General features: G+C 38.3%; 1 protein-coding gene across 3 annotated transcripts; it reads left to right on the top strand.

Moving 5' to 3' along the window:
• The first annotated feature begins 47 nt into the window (after positions 1-47).
• Positions 48-22,091, top strand: LOC145764714 (uncharacterized). Of its 3 annotated transcripts, XM_082576373.1 has the most exons (16): positions 48-262; positions 400-456; positions 556-846; positions 2,185-2,271; positions 2,525-2,653; positions 7,027-8,346; positions 8,660-8,755; positions 8,957-9,127; positions 9,232-9,321; positions 12,480-12,536; positions 14,207-14,374; positions 14,687-14,782; positions 15,201-15,269; positions 21,175-21,440; positions 21,676-21,858; positions 21,947-22,091. In XM_082576373.1, exons 1-16 carry the CDS (start codon positions 160-162, stop codon positions 21,965-21,967), a joined length of 3,204 nt encoding a protein of 1,067 aa, XP_082432499.1. In that variant the 5' UTR covers positions 48-159; the 3' UTR covers positions 21,968-22,091. The 3 variants fall into 3 exon arrangements, with proteins under 3 accessions (XP_082432499.1, XP_082432500.1, XP_082432501.1); XM_082576374.1 differs by lacking the exon at positions 2,185-2,271 and having other exon boundaries at positions 556-795; XM_082576375.1 differs by lacking the exon at positions 8,957-9,127.
• Positions 22,092-22,649: the final 558 nt, after the last annotated feature.

Raw genomic sequence — 22,649 nt, 5'->3', positions numbered from 1 at the left:
CAAGTGACTGCATTTGATACAAATCATTCCACATTATTTAGCAAGATTTCAATGAACTAGAAGGCAGGACAGACTGCTGAGTATTAGTAATATTAATTAATACAATAATAATAACTAATTGATATTGAAGACCTCTGTACTAAATAAAACTCCACAAAAATGAATTCTCAAGAAATCAACGAACAGCTAAGCAGCTCTGTTGACAACGTAATCGAAGATGGAAACGAACTCTCATCAGTTGTACCAGTTCATGAAAATTCTGGTGAGCTTTCCAATGTTTTATATTCCACGTTTTAGCTTTTCAATAAAGTAATCCATTATAAGGATCTTAAAGTATATGAAAAGTTACAAAACCAGCGGTTTTTAAAAATTGTAATAAACATTCTATGAATTTTACAGATACTCTGATGACATTAACCGGAGACTTGAGACAAGCTTTGGGAAGCACCAATCGTGGTGAGTCTGTTTACAATCTCAAAATTTACGCTGAATATGTTCAAATTTTAATCGTTACTCATCAAGAAGATGTTAAAGTTGAATGTATTTTGTTATTAGGACAACCTCCGATTGTGGAGAATTATGGCAATCTAAACGTTGTCCATCACCGTCAGCAGATTGGTCAGCAAATGATCCAGCAAGATTACAGGCAACATCTTGCGGTAACCAGCAACCAACCAGGTGGGAGTGATGTTCCATCTATAGATGAAGAAGGTTCCCAGCAAGATTACAGGCGACATCTTGCCGTAACCAGCAACCAACCAGGTGGGAGTGATGTTCCATCTATAGATGAAGAAGGTTCCCAGCAAGATTACAGGCGACATCTTGCCGTAAGCAGCAACCAACCAGGTCGGAGTGATGTTCCATCTATAAATGAAGAGGGTTTGCAATTTTATGTATAATTGAAATATTAATAAATTGAAACACAGGTAATGACAAAATTACCCAAAGCAGGGCTGGCAAACACAAGTGCATCTCGAGCTCAGAGTCGCTACCAGTCGGGGGCCAGACTGGTTCGAAATGTATTGCAAAATTTATTTCAAAAAACTTTCATATATTAAATTAGAAACTAACCTATTTGCACACTGCCTGCAAAACGACATCCGGCAATAACGATTCTATCAGAACAAGTGAAGTGTTGTTGCGCATATTGATGTTTATTCAGTTTAGATCAAAACACAATAGGTATAGTTTCATGGCCACCTGGAAGTGCGGCCTGATTTGTTACATTTTACAGATTTTGATTACCGCTACTGCCAGTGACTGATTGACATTTTCTGAGATTATTTTACTTTTTGCTGTCTCGTAACAATATAAAAGCGTTTTGTTGCCTTGGGAAAGTAATATAAAATAAGAAAAATAAGTTGAAAACTGCTCAATCTGTTATTGAGAAATTAAGAGTCTGATTGATATTTATGAGATCAAATCATGTCTGTTTTTCAACATCTGATGATTTTAAAACCCATTACATTAACTGGAGAAGACAGTCAAGAAGGGGTAAACGTAAAAATTATAAGTTTTAAAAAAAAATTATTCAAATAGTTGGCAAAATCTGGAAAACTATGCAAAATGTGACAAATCCCGCCTTACCTCTAGGTAGCCATGGTAGATTTAACAGCGATTTTTATGACATTGGCAGCGCATTTACGGAAACATGATAGGCTATAAAAGTAAACATGATTATGTAATGTTTACATCAGTTGATTATTCAATCATGTCCGCATTATCAAGCGCTGAGAAGCAACGCATATCTGCGATGGATTCAGCGCTATATGAAAACATAGACTACATTATTATAATTAAATAATGTTGATGGTGAAACATATCGCGGCCAAGTTTTAAAGAGAATTTAATATCACTCTACGAGCTAACAAATGTTGAAAACATTAAATGACCCGAGGAAAGGAGTTTGACACACGTGACCTGAAGCGTACTTACAACAACAGTAGGTTACGTGATTGTCAAATATGATGAATGGATGTTATGCTGGTACTTGTTAATGTACATAGTTTGTTAAAACATAAACAGCTAAAAAACAACAATAATAAAAAAATATATAATAATAGCAAATAACAATAAAATACAGTACAATAGCATAAATAATAATATTAAAAAACGGTGTTTGCAAGCAGAAAATAAGTACAACTAATGTTCTTTTAGTTAAGTTTCATTACAAATTATTGAAAGGTTCGTCTGAAGCATCTTCACATGAAACCAACTATCCACAATCATCCACCAGATCAAGTTCCTCATCTCGCCACTTGCAACAACAAAGTAAGTTTGACATTCACTTGTTTTTAACATTTCGCTTTAATCATCGTTTTGATATAAATACATAGGTTTGATAAAAAGCTTTAAACTGTTGTGCGTCAAGTATTTCGGCTGATTTTACATGAGGTTTATGTGCTTGGTTTGCGGCTTACTTCAATCAGAGGATAGATTGTGTAATTTGCTATTTTGTTTTTGTAACTTATGGTTTCATAAACAATCTAAAACAATAAGCAATATTATGAATGTTATATTGAAGCTACTCCAACCGAAATTGATCGGCAATTACTGCAAGACACAATTCCAAAAACACCAGCATCTGCATCTCATTCATTTTCGTCTCCATCGCATGTCTATCCTTTCACTCAATCATCATCTTCGAATCCTGGTAAGTTAAATATAAGATCAAGTGCGACAATGATTCTAAGTTTGTACGATGTAATATAAACTTAAAATAATTATACGTAATCATAGCTGAGATTGTTCAAGTTTAACTCTGTTTAACTATGTTTTGCGATTTTAAATTTAACTGTAATTAAAAATATATTGAAGCCATCATTGCTGACGTCCAAGACAAACACATGTGCAGTTGTGCACTCAAATGGGGGCAGTGGAGCGCTACTTTTGCAGTGCTGCTACTAGCGCGTTACTTTTTGGTAGTAATAGCGGTGCTACATTTTTGTTAGAGTAGCAGCTGCAGTAGCGACGTTACTTTTGTCCTAACGTAGCGGTAGCGAATAGGCGTTTGCTTCAGTCATACTTCCGCTCTGCGCTACTTTCCATTTTAAAGTGAAATAAAGATAGAACGTTCAAAGTAGGCAGATATTTTCCAGCTGAAGTCGCCTACGCCTTTTGCTCTATGTTCTAATGTCGTTTATAAATTCAGTTGTTTGCGTGATGCAAGCCTGACATACATCGGTATGTCAACAAGACATTTATCGACTAGAGCTGAAGAACACGTCAATTTGAACTCTGTACATAAAAGCGCAATTAAAGATCACATTTTCTCATGTACAGAATGTCAAAACAACGTTTCTATCAAGCAACTTGAGATCATGTCCAGAGGCAGGTCTGAGTATCAAACTAAGATCTTGGAAGCCTTGTACATAAAACATCACAATCCACTTTTGAACAGACAATTGTTTGCTTGCGGCTCGTCTTTCTTGCTCTCTGTATTTTAAAATTAGTTTTTTCGCACCTTGCCTTTCTACCATATCATGTGATCTGTTTAACACCTTTTGATGCAGTTAACTTTGATTCTCGTGGAGCCTATCGTTGAGTTTGAGCTAGTCAGAAGTACTGTGCAGTTTTTGTTTTTTCCTGTTTATAGTTATAATAACCATTGTATTATATTCAGATGTAGTTAAGTTGTATGTATATTATTCCTGAAGAGGACATCTTGTGATGTCGAAAACGTTCGATATTTAATTGTTGCGTAGTTTTGTGTTTTTGTAAATATAATAATCTTTAAATATGTTAAACTTGATAACGTTGCTCGGCTTCGTATGCCTATGGTTCAACAAGACAAACACTCTACCGAAGCTGTAAAGTGAAATAAATCGTTTAAAATAAAAGACATTTTCAATGGCAACACAGAAGCATTAGAATAAACTTTCACGTAGAACAGTTTTTCCATAACGACGTGAAAGTTGTAGTGTAAACGAATGTGGTACTGAAAGGGTGATATCATTTGTTTTCAAGGTTGTTTTAACTTCACAAGGCACTTGATTAGAGCTTTCAAGTGTCAGTATAAGACTAAAGTAGCGCGTAAAAATAGAGGTACTGCGCGCTACTTTTTGTTTGTAGCGGCAGTGCGTTAATTTTCATCAACTGGTAGAACCGCTTTATGCATATTGTAACGGTAGCGACAACGCGCTATTTTCAAAGTAACAAATGCTCAACTTTGTGTGTACCCAACTATCACACATCACAGATTGGGAACTCTAACGAGTGTTATTATATCAACAACATCATCAAGAGTGAGCTAGTAAACCCAGTGAAAAATGACATGGCTTTGAAATCGAAGGACATTGATTTTCTTTTTTTTTTCAGAACCAACACCTCAATATATCAGGCTAAGCCTAAGCTACCACAAGCAAGGCCTATGAGAGGGGGTACGGAGGGTACGGCGTACCCTTGAGGGCCCAGGACTGTGATTGTTGGGGGGCCCGAAATTGTAATTTAATAGTTTATGCGCAAAATTGTTTGGTTAAAACCATCCTAAACGACAACATTCAAGCATAAAAGTTGTTAATCTTTAGTCCAGGGGAGCCCGTAATGTAGAAAAAGGGCCCAGAAAGGTAATTGAATGCATTGCACGCAAATTAGAGGCCCAAAGTGGTGATTTAATGTTTTACGTATACAAAACTGTTTTGTTAAAAGCACCCTAAATTAAATCATAAAAGTTGGTTAATCTTTTGTCCGGGGAGACACAGTTTAGCAAAGCAGAGTTGAGAAAAACCCGGGCTTTTTTTAAAAAGCCCAACCCGCTAGTTTTTTTTTTAAAAAAACGGGTATTTTAGGCTTTTTGTGTGTTTGAAAAAGTATATTAAAACTATTTGAAAAAAGTAGTTTCACGCTTATTTCACTTCAAAATGAATTTCGTAGCAGGTGCCGGAGTCAATACTGTCAGAGCAGGAACGCAGCCGGAGTAAAAAAAGTAACTTCGTTTACCTCTGGTGTAGGCATGTGGTGAATGCAAAAGCTAAAGAAGAAAGTTTATTGGTCAGATGATTAATTTGATTATGTTTTAACAAGATGTTGTGTTTGAGTTGGTAGAGAGCTTGACTTGTACCAGATACCGTATATAACACTCAGTAACGTTAACGGATTTAACATGCGACACCTCTCAACAGCACCATTAACAACTGACACACGAATTCAATGCAGGATACACAAATTGGCGAGGGACAGATCCATGGACAGATCACATGATATGCACAACACAAAACACTAAATAATAGTTTTATTGCAGCCTGATACTATTATTGCACACAGATGTCTAATTCTGCAGTAAAATGTTGTGTGGTGTGCAATACGCCTAAGCAAACATCACACTTTTTGCCCAAGACAAAGGGGGCCCGGAGTGAGAAGAGGGCCCGGAATGACTCTTCGCACCCATAGTTAAATTTCTCTCAGAGGCCAAGATGTTATAAATGACAGCATCTTGTAATAGCCTAGTCAGCACAGTCAGCACGACTGTCTATCAAGGTGGCTGATGCAGTTGCTGATGCAAACACCAGTTTAGCAGCAATATTGGACAATACAGAACCATATTGTCTGAAATGAAGAAATTTTCAGTATACAAAGTTTAAAAAAAAAGGCAAATTTGCTACCCAATGTTTCAACCACCTTGATAGTCAGTCGTGCTGACTGACGATACGTCGGAAATAAAGTTGGTTGTCATTTACAACATCTTGTGGTAGCTTAATCTGCAGCAACTGGAAAATTTTTATCAATAAATGCCTGATTAACATTCTCATTCTGTATTTAACACCATTAATGTTACTAAGATTTGTATATCTGTAATAAGTCTTTGTCAGCTTCCAAAGAGGATGGCTTAGTAAAACTAGTAAAACTTAGCAAAGCTAAGAAACTCCTTTCTCCAGGCGTATCATTGGAATACTGATAGCTTTTACAAAAGTTTAAAACTAGAACCGTTACTGCGCTTAATCACTTAATCAATAAATAAATCATCGAATCACGTTGATGTTGTGAGACTGAATAGAATATAATTAGAATTAATTGATGATAATTGATTAGTTATATTAGGCTGCAATTATAATTAGTTGTGAAACTGCAGTTATAGCGAAATCGATTTATAATGATAAAAAAGTAAGTAAACTGTTGCTGTGATGTTAATGAGGTATCTTATACAAAATATCTAATAAACTTTTGTTAAAACATGAATCACCCAAAGTTTAATCAAATACAGTTAACAGCAACGCAAGTTGCCACTTTGAAAAACAATAAGTGAATAAAAAAATAACAGTTAACCTCTCAAGTACATGTAGCTCCACACAGAGTGAAATTTACATGCCTTTTGACTCTTTTTTATTTCTTTAAAAGTATTATTGACTCAAAAAGAATGTCTAAAAAGACATTACGAAAAGTAACTACGGACAAAGGCCAGTGCTTCGATCTTCCGATCTCTTCAGCGTAGTAAAGTGAAAGTTGTCTTGAACTTGAAGCGTTGGTTGAGATGATGATTTGAAACTTGAGTGATTGTTGTGAGACAATGAGCCTGGATTTAAGTTTTAACTTTGGACCTCAGCGAAACGTAGTTTTACAGCCTATTAGAAAGTGTGATTTTTTTAAAAGAATTTGTGCTAAGAAATGGCAGGAAACTGTTAAAAATAAAAACTAGAAAAAAAGACAAGAATTTGCAACTGAGCTAGGACAAAACAATCATCTGAGATGGATCTAAAATACAAGAAATTAGATTCTAGCGGCACATATAAGTATTAAAATTCAAAGAAAATGAAGGGGTGTACCAGCAAACATCTATAGGATTGGCCCATGATACAAGAGAAGGATCCCCAGAGGATACAAACTCTGTTCACTCTGTGTGGAGCTACATGTACTTGAGAGGTTAACTGTTATTTTTTTATTCACTTGTTGATTTATTCATATCAGTTTGTATCCTCTGGGGATCCTTCTCTTGTATCATGGGCCAATCCTATAGATGTTTGCTGGTACACCCCTTCATTTTCTTTGAATTGAAAAACAATGTTTGCAAATGTTTTTATTTTTTATTTAAAGGTTCAACAAAAGAATTTGAAAAACTTCAAAAAAGAACTCGCAAACTTTATCACCCGAAGTATGACGTCGATGTTTCTAACGTTGATGTTTCTCCAGAGAACATTCCAGAAATTTATCCTGAAATGCTTAAAGGTGATTTTTACCAAGGAAGGTTCATTCCTGATAATGACAACTACAATCCTGAAAGTCAAGGAATTGAGTTATTCAGATCTGACAGAGCCGTAACAATCGATCAATTGGTTTCTGATATCCGAAAGAACAGGTTTGTGTCGGTCATTGGATATCCTGGGTCAGGCAAAACAACTCTATCAAAACGCCTGGCACGACGCCTTTCTCAAAATGACGACTGTCTTGTCCTAAGGAAGCTTTTCATGGAAATGAACAACTGCGACGAACAATTCGTGTTAAAAGAGTTTCTATTGGGAGACTGCAAGTACAACTTAAGCGAGGAAGAAAAGGATTCTGTTTTTAAATGCATCACAGACAATCAGAAAAATTGCTTCATCATTTTGGATGAATTTGATCAGGTAAGTTGGACCCTGAAAGAAACTGTGAAAAGATCCAACTACAACACTCTACTTAAATATTGGGAACTTGTTTCTAATCTTTGTTTGGGAAAATTTCTTGAAAAATGTCACTTGATATTCACTTCTCGACCACACGCCATGCTTAATATTCCAATAAGATGCCGACCCAAACGCACTTACTTCATTCGTGATCTGACGTCTGACAACATGAAACTGTTATTCGACGCCTTTGTCAACAACCAACAACAATCCGAGGTTCTTTGGAACAATCTTACAGTAAAAGCTCCTCATTTGACATCAATGTGTTACAACCCTTTGATGCTGCAACTCTACGTGAGAGCATGCCTTGGATTGTCACAAATTGATGATATATCCACGATGACCAGAATATTTTATACTGTATTGTTAAATCTTAAAACCTCTGGACATGCCGTTTCAATATCTGATGATATTGTCATCAGACTTTCCAAAATCGCGTATGAAGCAACAAAACAAGGAACAGTATTGATCACAACAGACGATCTTATAAAAGAAAGTCTCACCAGTCAGGTAGTTCAAGATCTTGTCGTTACTCTATTGGGAGCAAACAGAGAATACGCACTCCTGGAAGGGCAGCAACGGTTATATTTTAGCCACCAGACTTTCCAAGAGTACTTCACTGCTTTATACATCTGTCGTGAAATGTCATTACCAAATTTTACATCATTTGTTCAAAATAACTTACTGGAGGATCACTGGTCTGTGGTTGTCCAATTCATGGCCGGACTCCTTTTGGATCCGATCATGAATGAAGGTAAGTCTGTGTTTCATTCACAGACTATTCATCATAAAACTAATAACAAATTATATTATCGTGTTTCTTTTCATTATAATAAGTTAGGACATAATTTATCAACTTTATGGGAAAAAATCATTGCAATAATTTATCCTCCTTAAACAAATTTTAATTAATCAATAAAACCTTAAGACTTGATGTTATTTTGTATAATTTTAATCAGTACCGTTCCTGGTAGAGTTTATAGCTGTAGCAATCGGCTTGAACGTTTAATTCAATGGCAGTAAATTTCGTTAATCTTATGTTTCAACAGCGTGTTTCATTTTTACAGATTTATCGATCTCTGCAGTCAACCAGCAGCTTCCTCCAAATGAATCTACGTCAACACTGACGCAATCAACATCTCAGACGTCACAACTCGCTTCAAGTAAAGTATAAGTGTATTTTAAACAGTTAATCACATTCTGACCCTGTCTGGTGAGAGTTGTAGCGATAGCAATCTATAGACATGTGGACCTAACAACGCTCCATGAATACACAATCCATTGGCTGCTGCGCCTGGATGTAACAACGTGATCTGTGGCGGCCTCAAACGCAAGAAGAAGATCTTACAATATATTATTTTAAGATCTCCCTCAAGATTCCCTTCTTCAAGAATTTCAACAACTGTCTACACCGCCCAATGCTTCAAATCGACCTCAATCATCATCTCAGAATGCTTCATCTTCAGCTCCACAAGACTCAAAACTTCAACCGTTGAAGCGCAGATTTACATCTTTGAGGAAAAAAATATTTCGAAGTAAAAAATAAATCGAAAAATTTAGTTTTGAAGTTTATTTATTTCAGCTAACAAGGTAAGTCTTTTAACTTCATTATAGTTAAAGTCCTATTAAAATTTTACAGACAACTCAACCTCCAAATCAACCCAACAACTTTTAAGAGCATCTACCTCATCGCAAACACCATCATCTTGCCACCAACCAAGCTCTTCTGGTAATATTATCGTATAAAAAATAAATATTCCAATAAACATTTATTGTTGACATATTGTCAGGCTTGGTGGCCGTGTTTAAATGTACTTTGATTTACATGTATGCTTTAAGTCTACATCATATGCACGCCTTAAATTTTTGCAGTTTTTCCACTTTTTCCTGTTGTTAGTTTTGTTCCCGTATAATTATTCCAACAATATAAGCTTTAACAAAATTCCTTCAGTAGAATCTACGTCAGCACTGACGCAAACGTCATCTCAACTAACAACATCGTCTTCACAAATTGCTTCAAGTAGGAATATAAGCTACATATTTTGCGATTATCTTGTGACAAGGAACAATTTGTGCTTGCTTGTTAAGCTACAAGTAAGATTACTTTTGGTAACCAGTGGGCTAGACGATCGTTGGCATGTGCCGACAATCTTTATTTCTTAACAACTCAACCACGCAGCTGCTTCAGAGCAGTATATTTCATAATCGAAGATGATTTATAGCCTGTATGATCACTAACATTACATCAAGAGCATGAAGGAACCAACCAGTTTCCACTCCGGCCGCTGAGGAACAGGGACAAACCCTGACTTGGCCTTCGCGAGTGTCGACAGCTCTCTTCCAGACAAACGTGTGCTTGAGAAGTTTCCGCGTTCCCAACACCGGCCGTCCTTCATCATCGCCCCAAAACTTGTGGCTCCTGTCCCGAGTTCACCGGTGAAGCGATGGAACTTCAAAAAAGCCGATTGGAATCAATACAGCCTCCTGACCAATAAGTCTGCTGCAAAGTTACCATCACCTAAAACATGCAACGCAGACGAGGCATACCAGGACTTCTACAATGCCATAATAACTGCGGCAAAGGCCACAATACCACGTGGCCATCGAACCAGCTATACACCATGCTGGGACTCTGAGTGTGAAGCTCTCTATCGCTTTTAACTAAGGGCCACAAGTGGTGCTGCCAGACTACTTGAGCGGCTGGACACAAAGAAGCTTTAGCGATGGAACGAAGCTGTCCAAACCATCGACTTCTCACACTCAAGTCGCAAAGCATGGAGCATCGTCAACAATCTCACTGGATGCTCAGCAAACTTCCCTCGTCAGTGCCCCGTTTCTGCTAATGCCATCGCTTCCCAGCTAGTGCAGAACGGGGTCTACAAGACAAAGGACCGCAAGGCATCCCGCCTTGTTGCCAAGGAAGTATCTGCCCTTTGGCGAGTGGAAACACCACAAAAGGAAGCAATCTCTGGAGACTTTACCCCAGAGGAATTCGCCACCGCCCTCCGCCTAGTGAAACCACACAAGTCTCCAAGGCCGGATAAGATCTGCCCTGAGCTTGTGCTCCATGCTGGCCATGCCCTAAAGTCCTGGTTACGTAGATTCCTCTCTTCCTGCTTGCACCACCTCACAATCCCAAAAATCTGGAGAAGAGCTTTAGTAGTTTCGATCCCTAAGCCTCACAAGCCACCAGAGGACCCAAGGAGTTATCGTCCGATATCCCTCCTCTGTGTTCCTTTTAAGATCCTCGAAAGACTGATCTACGCACGAGTCAACCCAATCATCGACCCGCTCCTTCCAAAAGAGCAAGTTGGGTTTTGGCGCAGAAAATCCACTGTAGATCAGGTCACACTCTTAACCCAAGACATCGAGGATTGCTGTGAGGCAAAAAAAAAGGCCGGCGCTGTCTTTCCAGATCTTACAGCTGCCTATGACACCGTATGGCATCGCGGCCTTACTTTCAAGCTGCTTCGCCTGCTTCCTGACCGACATATGGTTCATATGATTATGAAACTTGTCAGGAATCGAAGCTTCACCCTCACCACCGATAGCTCACGGCGAAGCAGACTGAGACGCCTGAAAAACAGTGTCCCACAGGGATCGGTCCTGGCTCCACTTCTTTTTAACATCGACACCCACGACCTGCCAACTACGGTCTCCGCAAAATATGCTTATGCGGACGACCTGGCAATTCTCCACTCCACAAAGTCGTGGGAAAATCTAGAAGACACCTTGAGCCAGAACATGAAAACTCTCTCAGCCTATCTCCAGAACTGGCGACTGAAACTCAGCGAAACCAAAACTGTGGCAGCAGCTTTCCACCTCCATAATCGGGAAGCTGATCGTGAGCTACACGTCCAGAACAACGGAAAACCTCTGTCCTTCTGCCCCGAGCCAAGATATTTTGGGGTGACACTGGACAGATCGCTCACATACCGCCACCACTTGGTGTCACTGCGCAAGAAACTCACATCCCGCGCTGCGCTACTCAAGCGCCTGGCTGGCTCTAGCTGGGGAGCGAGGGTTGACACTTTGCGTATAGCAGCCTTAGCCCTTGTTTACTCTTCAGCAGAGTACTGTGCACCTGTTTGGTGCCACAGTGCTCACTTCCATAACATCGACACTGTCATAAACAGCGCCCTGCGCACAGTGACCGGATGCCTGCGTCCCACACCATTGGACAATCTTCCCATTCTCGCTGGCATCCAACCTGCTGAGCTTCGTCGCGAAGAAGCCACTCTGTCCCTCGGTCGACGGGCACTGGAGCCTAACCACCTTCTCCATCACGAGATCTCTGCTCTCCCAAACGAGCACCCCGTCGACTGAAATCAAGACACCCATTCGTGCCAGCCGCTCAACTTCTTATCAACGAAGCTGATGTACAAGACATCTCTGCGGCTGCTTGGGCGAACCATAAATGGAGTTCTGAGTGGAAGTCAAGCGCCACCAGACTATACTCGTTCATCTCCGACGCCGACACACGCCCCATCGGTCTAACGCTACCAAGACAGGCATGGGTGCGCCTCAACCGTCTCCGTACGGGCGTCGGGCTTTTCCGCTCAACCATGCACCAATGGAGAATGGCCTCTTCTTCCTCCTGTGAATGTGGTGCCGAGGAACAGACCACAGACCACATCATCAATGACTGCTCCATCTTCAAGCCACCTAACGAAGTGGAAGATCTGCGTGTCATGATGGATGATGAAACCATAGACTGGCTGCTCTCTAGTAGCTTTCCAGTGTAGTCCGGGAACATCGTGAATCTGGAGTGGTGAAAGGATAGACCCTCGGCCCCAGACGCTCACACGACGACGACGACGAAGAGCATGAAATTTCTTCATTCTGTTTTTGCAACATCGTGTTTCATTTTTTTTTTTTTTTTTTCAGATGAATCTTCGTCTGCAGTGACGCAATCATCATTTCCATCTTCACAAATTGCTTCAAGTAGGAATATCGACTAGGCCACTCAAACTTTATGTTGAAATAACAATGTTGATTTGTATAAACGTAAAGTAGTCGCCCAACTGGTTAGACGTCGAGCGGCGCCAACCTTCGCTTGGTTTCTTATTGGCCACACAGCTGCATTGAGCTATTAAGTCACGGATGATAAGGATTTTTACTGTACATGCACACTAATCGTTGATTGGTTGTGAGAATCTCTATTCTCAGACTGAGAAAACTATTTTGAAAATTTAATCTTAGAAATTTTTCATTATCGCCGTAGTCACAGAGGTTGATAATCGCTTCTTGTTAAAATCCTCTTGCTTATAAATTATTCCATCCACTAGGTGGCACTCAATAAATACCTGAGCTAAAATTGTGTCGCTCAACTGCACAGACCAATAGTCGAACCAACGTTGCTTGATGTTTCTTTGTTTGCAAAGAAACTGAACCATCAAAGCTAACCTACTTTATTTATTGATTATTATTATTGAATATTGATTCTTAATGATGATGAAGCTATGACAACCTAACAGGTTGCTAAATAATTATCTCAAGTAATGGTGACAATTGTTGTCGTTTTCATATCCAGGCTTATGCACAGTGGTTGAAGATTTATAGTAAGTTTGCTAAATGAAATATCGAGAAAGAAAATCTTCATGTCTACAATCAGGCGTGTTTTTAGGTGTCATGCCAAGACAGTGTCTTTCACTTAGTGACACTCCTGGCGCTTGATAAGTTCTTACGACGAAGAATAAGTTCTAATTTTTATTTCTTTTTGCCACTTCGGGTCCTGCAACCAACCAACATCCTTCAATCAAATCTTCTACAACACAAAAACCTTCCCAGCAAACCTTGTTTCATAACCTCCTCAAAGTAAGAATATACCCTGCTGACAACATTTTAAAGTCAGCCAGTAGTGCTCAAGTGCATCTAGTCACAAAAGACGAACCACCATCACCTTCTCAACAAGCTTACCAACTTCTACATCTAGGCTACCACGTCTCAACGTTCGCGTTTGCTCATTTATACATATTTCTGTTGCCCTGTTGGCAGGTATTATTTTCGCTGGATGGTCAATAATTAAAACAAACAGCACCAAAACAAAGACAACTTAGTGACAAGTAGCCTAGCTACTGAACATTAAAAGTCTTCACAACTACAGAGCAGCTACAGCGCAACGTGAATCAATTGTACGTGGCATGCAAAATCATAAATTGTATTAGCTCTGATCCAGGTCAGGCATGTTTGTTCAGCCACTCACAAATGGAAACAGATACTTCTTATTTATTTATATTTACCTTAATACAGAAAAGGTAGAGTGTGCGAGCATATTCTACTGTATGTGCATTTAATAGTAAGAAAAATGTTCTTTTTACAATTAGTTTCTTGGTGTTTTTGAATTGTGCGCCTGAGCAATGCATTTTCAAGCAGCTCTCTATTATTTTAAATTGAAAAGCAAAAAATATAAACTACGTCATAGAAATTCTGACTGACAGTTCGTGCTGATTTTTGAAGGCACATCAACCAGCCTTTGAATGATTAGATTGTTTTTCAATTTTATGTATGTTTAGATTATAGTTGTCCCATGGCGGCACACATAGCATCATATCACAGCACAATACTGTGCTACGACACATTAAGGGATTCAACAGTTCTAGTTCGTTTTTCAGATCTGTCCCAAGATTCCTTTCATCAAAAATCTCAACAACTGAACAGACAATCCACTTCTTCAAATCCACCGCAATCATCTTCCAAGAATGTTTCATCTGTCTTTCAAAAGTCAAAACCCCAACAGTTAATGAGCAGATTGAAATATTTCACAAAAAAAATATTTCCAAGTAAGAAATGAATCATATGATTTTGTGTTTAAAAGAAACAGCTTTCAAAACATTATTTCACGTAACCATAGAAGAAAATGCTTTTTCAAACCTTTCGAATCTTTGTGCTGTTATTGATGATTACGTGCTTTTAGGTTTATTTCAAATTTAATTAAAATAACAAACTTTACGTCTAGGCCTCGTTTTAATCATGACAATAATTTACCACTGTGATTAACATTTATATTTGTGGCTTTACAGTCATGTACGACTCCCGCAAGTAACTTTAACCTCTATTGTTTAGTGATTGCAAACCTGTTTGCATTTATGTAGGCTCTTCAAGCTCTTCAACCATCCAGTTACCTTTAGCAGAATCCGTTGCTTTACCACGCCAAGAACCTTCTCAGCAAATCCGACTACCTTCACCTGGTAAAGTATAGGATACTTAACATTTGTGAATTAGGACTTTAACAACACCATATGAAGTAACTTAAAAACACAGGCTAGTATATTTCTTCACTTCGAACGCGGAAAAGCTTATTTGCACACCAAGATTATTTTTTAAATAAAAAAAAAAAGACAACTCAGAGTGTAGTAAAGTTGGAAACGCATTTCCAGAATTTCTTTACACGTTATCTCGCAAACACTTTGGCGGAACCCAAATCTGTACCGCTCGTCAAAAGTTTACAACAAATTACAAACTAAAAATTTTAGTAAAGAAATTATTTTCAGAACTTATAGTGATGTATTAATAAAGCAAATGTGCTGTTTGCCATAGCTGAGGTTGTATGTTTACAAAGGTAATGATGGCAAGCTTTAATTTTCATGAGAATGTAATTTGTTTCAGATGAAAAGTTGGAAAGACAGAAAGTATTCATTTCAGAGCTGTACAAGATAACTCGAGAAGTTGCTGCAAGTAAGTAAATGTTATTACCTGGTAAAGACAGTTTTCTATTTCGATGCTAAAAATATTTCACCAATTTTGGGGTAGTCTATATTTAATAAAAACAAAGGCAAAAGACAAAACAAAAACGAAACATAGAATAATATGGTGGCAGTTCATATGGGAGATCACAGCTGATCAAACATGATCGATCTGTTGAAGAAGAAGATATTTAAGGGACTAAAACTCAGTATTGCATTGCTTTTTGAGTGGTTCAAGCTCAATTAATATACCAAGCAAGACCTGTTGAGAAGGAGCGATCTTCCTGGCGTCAACACTACATGACGACTCACTATAGAACAGTGAGCATTGTGTTTTGCTAACCATACCAGTGTAACTTCCACACTAGCCATCAAGACTTTTCCAAACACATATGTTTCTCGGCAGTCGAGTGTAGCAAGAATTGGCAGTGATAGACACGTGTTTCACCCATCAGACAAGGCATTTTTTATCCCGCAACGCTCAGAGTTCAAGATGGATGGCCACTACCTTGCAGGTTTACATTTTTCCATATAAAATGGAATTGTTACCTGACTCATCATTAATGCGTCTGGTCTAGGAGCAGTCCACACACCCAAACACTCAGCAGGCACACCATACTTACATGGATGATCCTGACCAATGAGGCGAGGGACTTACTCTGATGAAAGGAACCCACCACGGTAGATGGTAATCTGTGAGTATATAAAATAATGCTTATTGGTTGCCTCAAGCTTATGTACCTGTCTCAATTTTCCTCTTGCTGATGTTGGAACAGACTAGGAAGTGGCGGGTCAAGCTTGAGAACTAGTACGCTTTGGTAAAATTTTAATTTTAGATAATTTGTGTGCATCAGTATCGTACCACTAATTTATGCCACATAGTTCTCAACCGCTGCTTTGGTCGGTCAATTGAATCCTAACCATTACCGAAAAAAAGAGCCCAGCCTCATGGACGAAACACGTGTTTATCGTTGTCAATTCTTGGTAGCCTACACTCAACTGCCGAGAAACACAAGAAAGAGCTTGTGAAGTTGAAATGGTCTTGACAAGATTGCTTAACTTTTTTTCAACATTTTAGCCTACGCCTTCGTTAAAGCCATGCCGTCGATTGTGGTGTGGCTTGTCTTTCGACTGTCGATGTCGACTTTTCGATTGTCTTTCGACTATAACCTTCAATTTTTTCATGATTATAGACAGTAGGCTAAGTCAAGTCAATTTATTTTGCTTCAATAGCGCCACATATAAACAAACAAGCATGGTAAAAGAAAAGTAAAAATAATGCAGTGTAAGTTACAGCTGTTGGTAATTATTGCGCAATCAGGATGGTAGCGAAAGACCATAAGTGGTCATCTAGTCAGCCACCATCTCATAACAACTGACACTAAAAGAAAACAAAGAAGCAACTGCTGTTAGTTTGAACCTTCATCCCCAGATTGAGAAAACCGATGATAAGGATTCATAGCAGCAACCAAGATTTGACCAACAACCAATCTGTATTTGTGTACTAGAATACAGCGTTTGCCAAAGTTTTATTAAAATATACCAAAGAATAAAACGTATAAGCCGCCATCACAATGTAACAATTATTACGGAAAACAGACATATATAGGATGATTTGGTACTGCTGTAGATGACAAAAATGTTCAGTACGGCATCGACTTTCACACCCTTAGAAATTCCCTGTTTAGAAAGATTTTGGCCTAGGTACTTCACCTTAGCCTGGGCAAATTTACATTTTTCTCCTACATCTAAGACCTTTCGAAGATAAACGATCGAGTAGTCGCTTAAGGTTTTGGAAATGCTCTTCTGTTGTAGCTCCACTTATCAAAATGTCATCCAGGTAGACTGCTATACACCTGGAAGGTCACTAGTTAGATCATCCATTATTATTTGGAAGTGGCCTGGGGCAGAAGAGATGCCAAACGGCATAATATTTTGTAGTAAAACCCCTCTATGGGTACTTAATGCCAATATTTTTCGACTCTTTGGACCTAGCCTAATCTGGTTATAAGCATCTGCCAAGTCAATCTTAGTGAATCCGTGGCCACTCCCTAGTTTAAGCATTAAATCCTCTGGAAGAGGCAAAGGGTGCCTGTGAGTTTTAAGTTGTGGATTAACCGTCGAGGAATAGTCACCACAAACTCTTCATTTGGGTTTTTTACCTTCGGTAGAAACCTCGACAATTAGTACAATTAGTACCGCCGTCATAGAGTCGGCTGCGTAGCCGAGTGGTTAGAACGTCTGCGCGATGTTCGAAAGGACGTGGATTCGACACCGCTCCAGAGCACGCGGCTGTGTCTCGGCGAAAGACACTTAAAGGCAAGCCAAAATAAGGGGAGCAGCTGACTCGAAGACTATATGTCACTTCGCTGCTTCCTGTCGTCTGTTGTATCGCATCTGTGATCGCAGTGTACTGTATGTCATCGCAATGGGCGCAAACGAAAGCATGATTATTATTATTATTATATTATTATTATTACTACAGGAGTTTCCCAGTCGCAAATTGTACAGGTGTCCAGATACCTTTTTCTATGCCGCCGTCATAGGGAAGAGCTAAGTTTCCTTGAATAGCGAAAGGCACTGGTCTGGGCTTTAAAAACATTTGTTTACAATCAGAGTTGAACTCAATCTCAAATTGCAGCTCGCTTCGGCTGTGAAAGATCCAATAATAGGCATCGAGTGCTTACTTTCCGACTGATAGCGTAGCTGCGGAGTCTGCAAGTTAGGTTTGCCTAGCTGCGACCAAACTTCAGAAAAGATGAAATTTCGCCCTGTAGCTGTATCAAGTTCCATTAAGACAGGAAAAGACTTAATAAAAATTCGAACCTCGAGTTTAGGAACTTTACACGACGAATTATGAACAGTATTTACTTCCTGTATGCAGTTGACCTTAGAAGAATGCACTTGTGCGGCTTTCTTACGACATTCGGATTGTACATGCCCTGTAAGTTTACAGAAATGACAGACTACATTTTAAAATTTGCAGTGGTTAGCATAGTGATTAGAATTACCACATTGATAGCCCTTACTTTGCTTGTTCGCATTAATTAGCATTGACCAAGGTAGCTTTCTTGAAAAAAAATCGTCTACCGGTGCCTTTAACTTTATGTACCACCGACGGTTCAGTGCCAAACACCATCTTCTTAGCCACTTTTTCAGCGTCTTCAGTTTCTGTGGCTATTTCAAGAGCACGTGAAAAAGTAAGATTGTCAGGTTTAATTTTAAAGAGAGCTTTAAGAACTGCTTCGTTTCTTACCGAGCACATAAAACAAGTACGTAAAGCTTCGTCTCATGGATTAGTAATAGAAGAAAAGTCGCACGTGACAGCATAGTGATTAGAATTACCACATTGATAGCCCTTACTTTGCTTGTTCGCATTAATTAGCATTGACTAAGGTAGCTTTCTTGAAAAAAAATCGTCTACCGGTGCCTTTAACTTTATGTACCACCGACGGTTCAGTGCCAAACACCATCTTCTTAGCCACTTTTTCAGCGTCTTCAGTTTCTGTGGCTATTTCAAGAGCACGTGAAAAAGTAAGATTGTCAGGTTTAATTTTAAAGAGAGCTTTAAGAACTGCTTCGTTTCTTACCGAGCACATAAAACAAGTACGTAAAGCTTCGTCTCATGGATTAGTAGGCCTAATAGAAGAAAAGTCGCACGTGACAGCGGCTTGCCTTATTCGTGCACCCAATTCTGGAACAGTCTCACCTGGTTTTCGCTTCAAGTTGCTCCAGAAACGAAATCGTTCACGAATAACGAAGCGCTTAGGGTCGAATTGTGCTTTCATGTATTTCGAAATTTCCTCCATTGTAAGTTCATTGATGGGCTTTGCTGTAGGCTCTTGTGCGGCTAGATTGAGGATTATCTTGCAAATGCTGGCTGACTGGTTGGTGAGGAAAACTTGAGTTTTCTGTTGCTGCTGCATTTGTTGTTTTATCTGTTCAAGCTGCGAATGCATAAATTCCACCACCTTCTCCATCTTTACTAGAAGTTAATGGTAGCCTAAAGACTAAAACCTGTAGGAACTAAAACTAATCACACTGCGTAGCACTGTAGTCTAAGCTTCTCGTTTAGTCGATCAGAAGTCCCATCCTGGTCGACAAATAACTCTTTTGTGTTCTTAACTCATTCAACAAGAGTCATACAAAAGTTTTCTACTTGTATTAAAAATCGCAAGAAAGAAACTATACCATAAAAATGGCGTACAACCAAAATATATTGTGAAATAAAACGAGAAGCACAGATTAACAAAAACTCAAAAGAGAAGACCAAAGGAAAACAAAAGCAAGGTACTGTACAGTGTACATTGTTTCAACAAAACCAAACCAAAATACACAACAATGAACAATTAGTAAGTCAAGTCAATTTATTTTGCTTCAATAGCGCCACACATAAACAAACAAGACTCTATAAGAAAGCAAAAAAACAAAAACAACTGCTGTTGGTTTGAATCTTCATCCCCAGATTGAGAAAACTGAGGATAAGGATTCATAGCAGCAACCCAGATTAGGCCAACGACCAATCTGTAATTGCGCGCTAGAATACAGCGTTCGCCAAAGTTCTATTAAAATATACCAAGGAATAAAACGTATAGGCCACCATCACAATGTAACAATTATTACGGAAAACAGACATAAATAGGATGATTTGGAGCTGCTGTAGATGACAAAAATTAAGAAGAACGATAATATTGAGAAAAGCAATCCATTGCATCAAGCACTTTAAAGTGTGCATGTATATCCATGAAAAAGTTTTGACATTTTTTTAAAGCGATGGAACGGTAAAATTTTTATGTCGTGTAAAATGTCACTCTACTTGTACACACAAGAAATAGTGCCTTTTTGTTGCCAAAGTTGATTTCAAATTTGAATAAAACAAAAATCTGTTTTAGCGTTGTATTTAGTAGCATATTGAAGTAGCCTACATCATCAAACTTAACAAAGTAGCCAGAGAAAAAAGCTAGCAATAAATTGTTTTTATATTGTAAGCTGCGTTGGACAGCAATACCTAATGGCCCTTCTAAGGGCTGTAGCCTACGGAACTCATAGAATGTTAAATTTTTCCTTAGAAACAGAAGATTCAATGTTTATGAAACAAAAGTTAAAAATTAGTTTAATTTAAATTAATTTCAATATCCAAACTATGAATTTTCCGACACTAATTGCTACTTAAGTTTGTTGGTAAAATATTTTTTTTTTGGACAACACTACGCCCAAATCCGCAGGCGACAGCCATTTTGTTTTCAGTAGTTGAAGAGAAAGGATCAGCTTTGATTCAGTTGCAGCAAGAAATATAGTTGTTGGTTTAGCTTTCAATTCTGTCAGTTGGTTTAGCTTTCAATTCTGTCATTATTCTGCTTGGTTTCATCAAAGAAATGTTTTAAAGTTTGTTTGAAGTCTGTCCGTTTCTTCTGAGTTTGAAGAAAGCATCAGCTTGGATTGAGCTGCAGCAAGAAATGGCTGATTGAGAAATTTTCATGATCAAGTTCTAAACTTGCTTTAAAGATTTATCAAAAAAGAAATCAAAGTTTATTTTAATTTGCAAGCTCTGGTTAGATTAATGTTTTAACAAAAGTTTAGTTTCCACCTGTAAAGCTAGCCTAAGTATTTTATCCTAATTTCATAAAACGTCGAAGCCGTTGAAGACAAAACTTGTGATTTTGTGACCAGCTAACAAAAGTCTACTCAGGTTATTTTCAAATTAGAACTTTGCCTCAAACCTGAAAGTTTTGTTCAAAATATTCGTTTATACTTTTGTTTGCGATATAAATGAATTAATGTTTTAATCTTTAGTAAACAACTTGTGTTCAATGTTTGTTTATTTTAAGTTTAGAACTAAACTGTGGTTTTAGACTACACCCTGGTTAGCCGAGCTAATATTATTTCTGCATTATTAGATCACAATGATGATCGCTCCATCATCCCCATCAGCAAGGTCTTGTGGGAAGGCAACGACTTGGAAGTGACAGTAACAGCAGGAAGTTATTTTGATGAAGTGAGGATACGGATGGAATCCTCCGACACTCAGAATGACATCCATGCTGTGACGTCATTCGTCAAGTCCATGCTGACGCGAGTTGGAAGCCTTGGTCTGTCCTTATGCGGAATAAATTCCAATCAATTCCTTTCATTTAAGGAGGCGATCAAATCGATGCCTGGATCCGTGAGTTATGTTTAACTTTTATAACCAACACATTGATTCATGGTCAGTTGTTACGTTGATTCAACGTCGCATTACGTTGTTTTAACGTCTCAGTGCAACAAGTTTCACAAAGTAATTTCGAGTTTCCAATTTTATTCATTTTCTAATAATTCTTGTAAACATAAAATAAATAAACAAGAAGTCACAACTTAATTGTATATGTTTAATTGTTGAATCAAAATTAATTTGTGTTTAGATTCGTTGGTTGCATCTCCATGACAACCTCCTTCCTGTCAATGACGTCATCGAGGTGTTGCACAAGATTGAGAAGGAAGTTAGGATGTGGCGATCTCTCGATGATGGAGATGGGAGGAGGAAACGTCTGAACATAAAGGAAAGATCCAAGCTCCAAGAAGCACTGGATCGGTTGGACAATAAAGTGAGACTTGTTTACGTTGTATCAACGTTATAGCAATTAATTGTGTCAACATTACATCAACGTCAATTATTCGCTTTGTTTTTTACAGGCATTGAAGATCTGGGATTAGTGGAGATTACATCACGCAAAAGGATCTATGATGTTTTTATTTATTTGTTGATGTTTATAATAAAATTATGTCATCCAGTAATTTTGTTTGGTTGAGATAAAAATACAACAAAGTGTCGTCTGTGTGTAATGACGCTACAATGGCAGCGATGGTTTGCTTACAGTTGATAATAATTAGTCCAGACACAGACAAATCGCACCAATCTCCGCTGTATATATCCCTGGCATATATCCCTATGCAAGCTAATTAAGTATAGTAGTAAGTAAAGATTTTTAATTAAGTAATTACTTACTTAAATCCAGCCCTAGTTGTTGCCAAATACCTCTTACAAGCTAAATGCATGAAGCTGGTCGCCATTATGCAACACAAATACAGCCAGGTAGTTAAGGTATGTCACCTCTTATAATGACTAACTTTTGGTCATTTCACCATGAAGAACAAATACTTAATAGCTCACCTGTCTTCTCTTTCAATAGAGCTTTTGTGTTTTGCTGACGTTTCACCTCCAACGCCTGTCGCTGTTTTATTTCGTCGTTGACTTGTATACGTAAGTTCTCCGCGGTTTCCTGGAGTGGTCAAAGTTTTGATTCATAAAATGCTTGCTCAGTTCGCCAGTCGCTACTTCTGTTAGATCAACCACAAAGTGATATATAATAGCTAGGGCCTAATAATAACATTCTTG

The sequence above is a fragment of the Aplidium turbinatum genome, chromosome 2 (assembly GCF_918807975.1).
Source record: "Aplidium turbinatum chromosome 2, kaAplTurb1.1, whole genome shotgun sequence".
Classification (NCBI taxonomy): domain Eukaryota; kingdom Metazoa; phylum Chordata; class Ascidiacea; order Aplousobranchia; family Polyclinidae; genus Aplidium; species Aplidium turbinatum.
This window is presented reverse-complemented; position numbering and strand designations above follow the sequence as displayed.

What these genes read in the sequence shown, in the direction of transcription:
- LOC145764714 (XM_082576373.1), top strand. Translation starts at nt 160, where the DNA reads ATGAATTCTCAAGAAATCAACGAACAGCTAAGCAGCTCTGTTGACAAC. An exon ending in ACCAGTTCATGAAAATTCTG is followed by an intron (nt 263 to 399) that starts GTGAGCTTTCCA and finishes TGAATTTTACAG; the next exon opens with ATACTCTGATGACATTAACC. An exon ending in CGTAAGCAGCAACCAACCAG is followed by an intron (nt 847 to 2,184) that starts GTCGGAGTGATG and finishes AATTATTGAAAG; the next exon opens with GTTCGTCTGAAGCATCTTCA.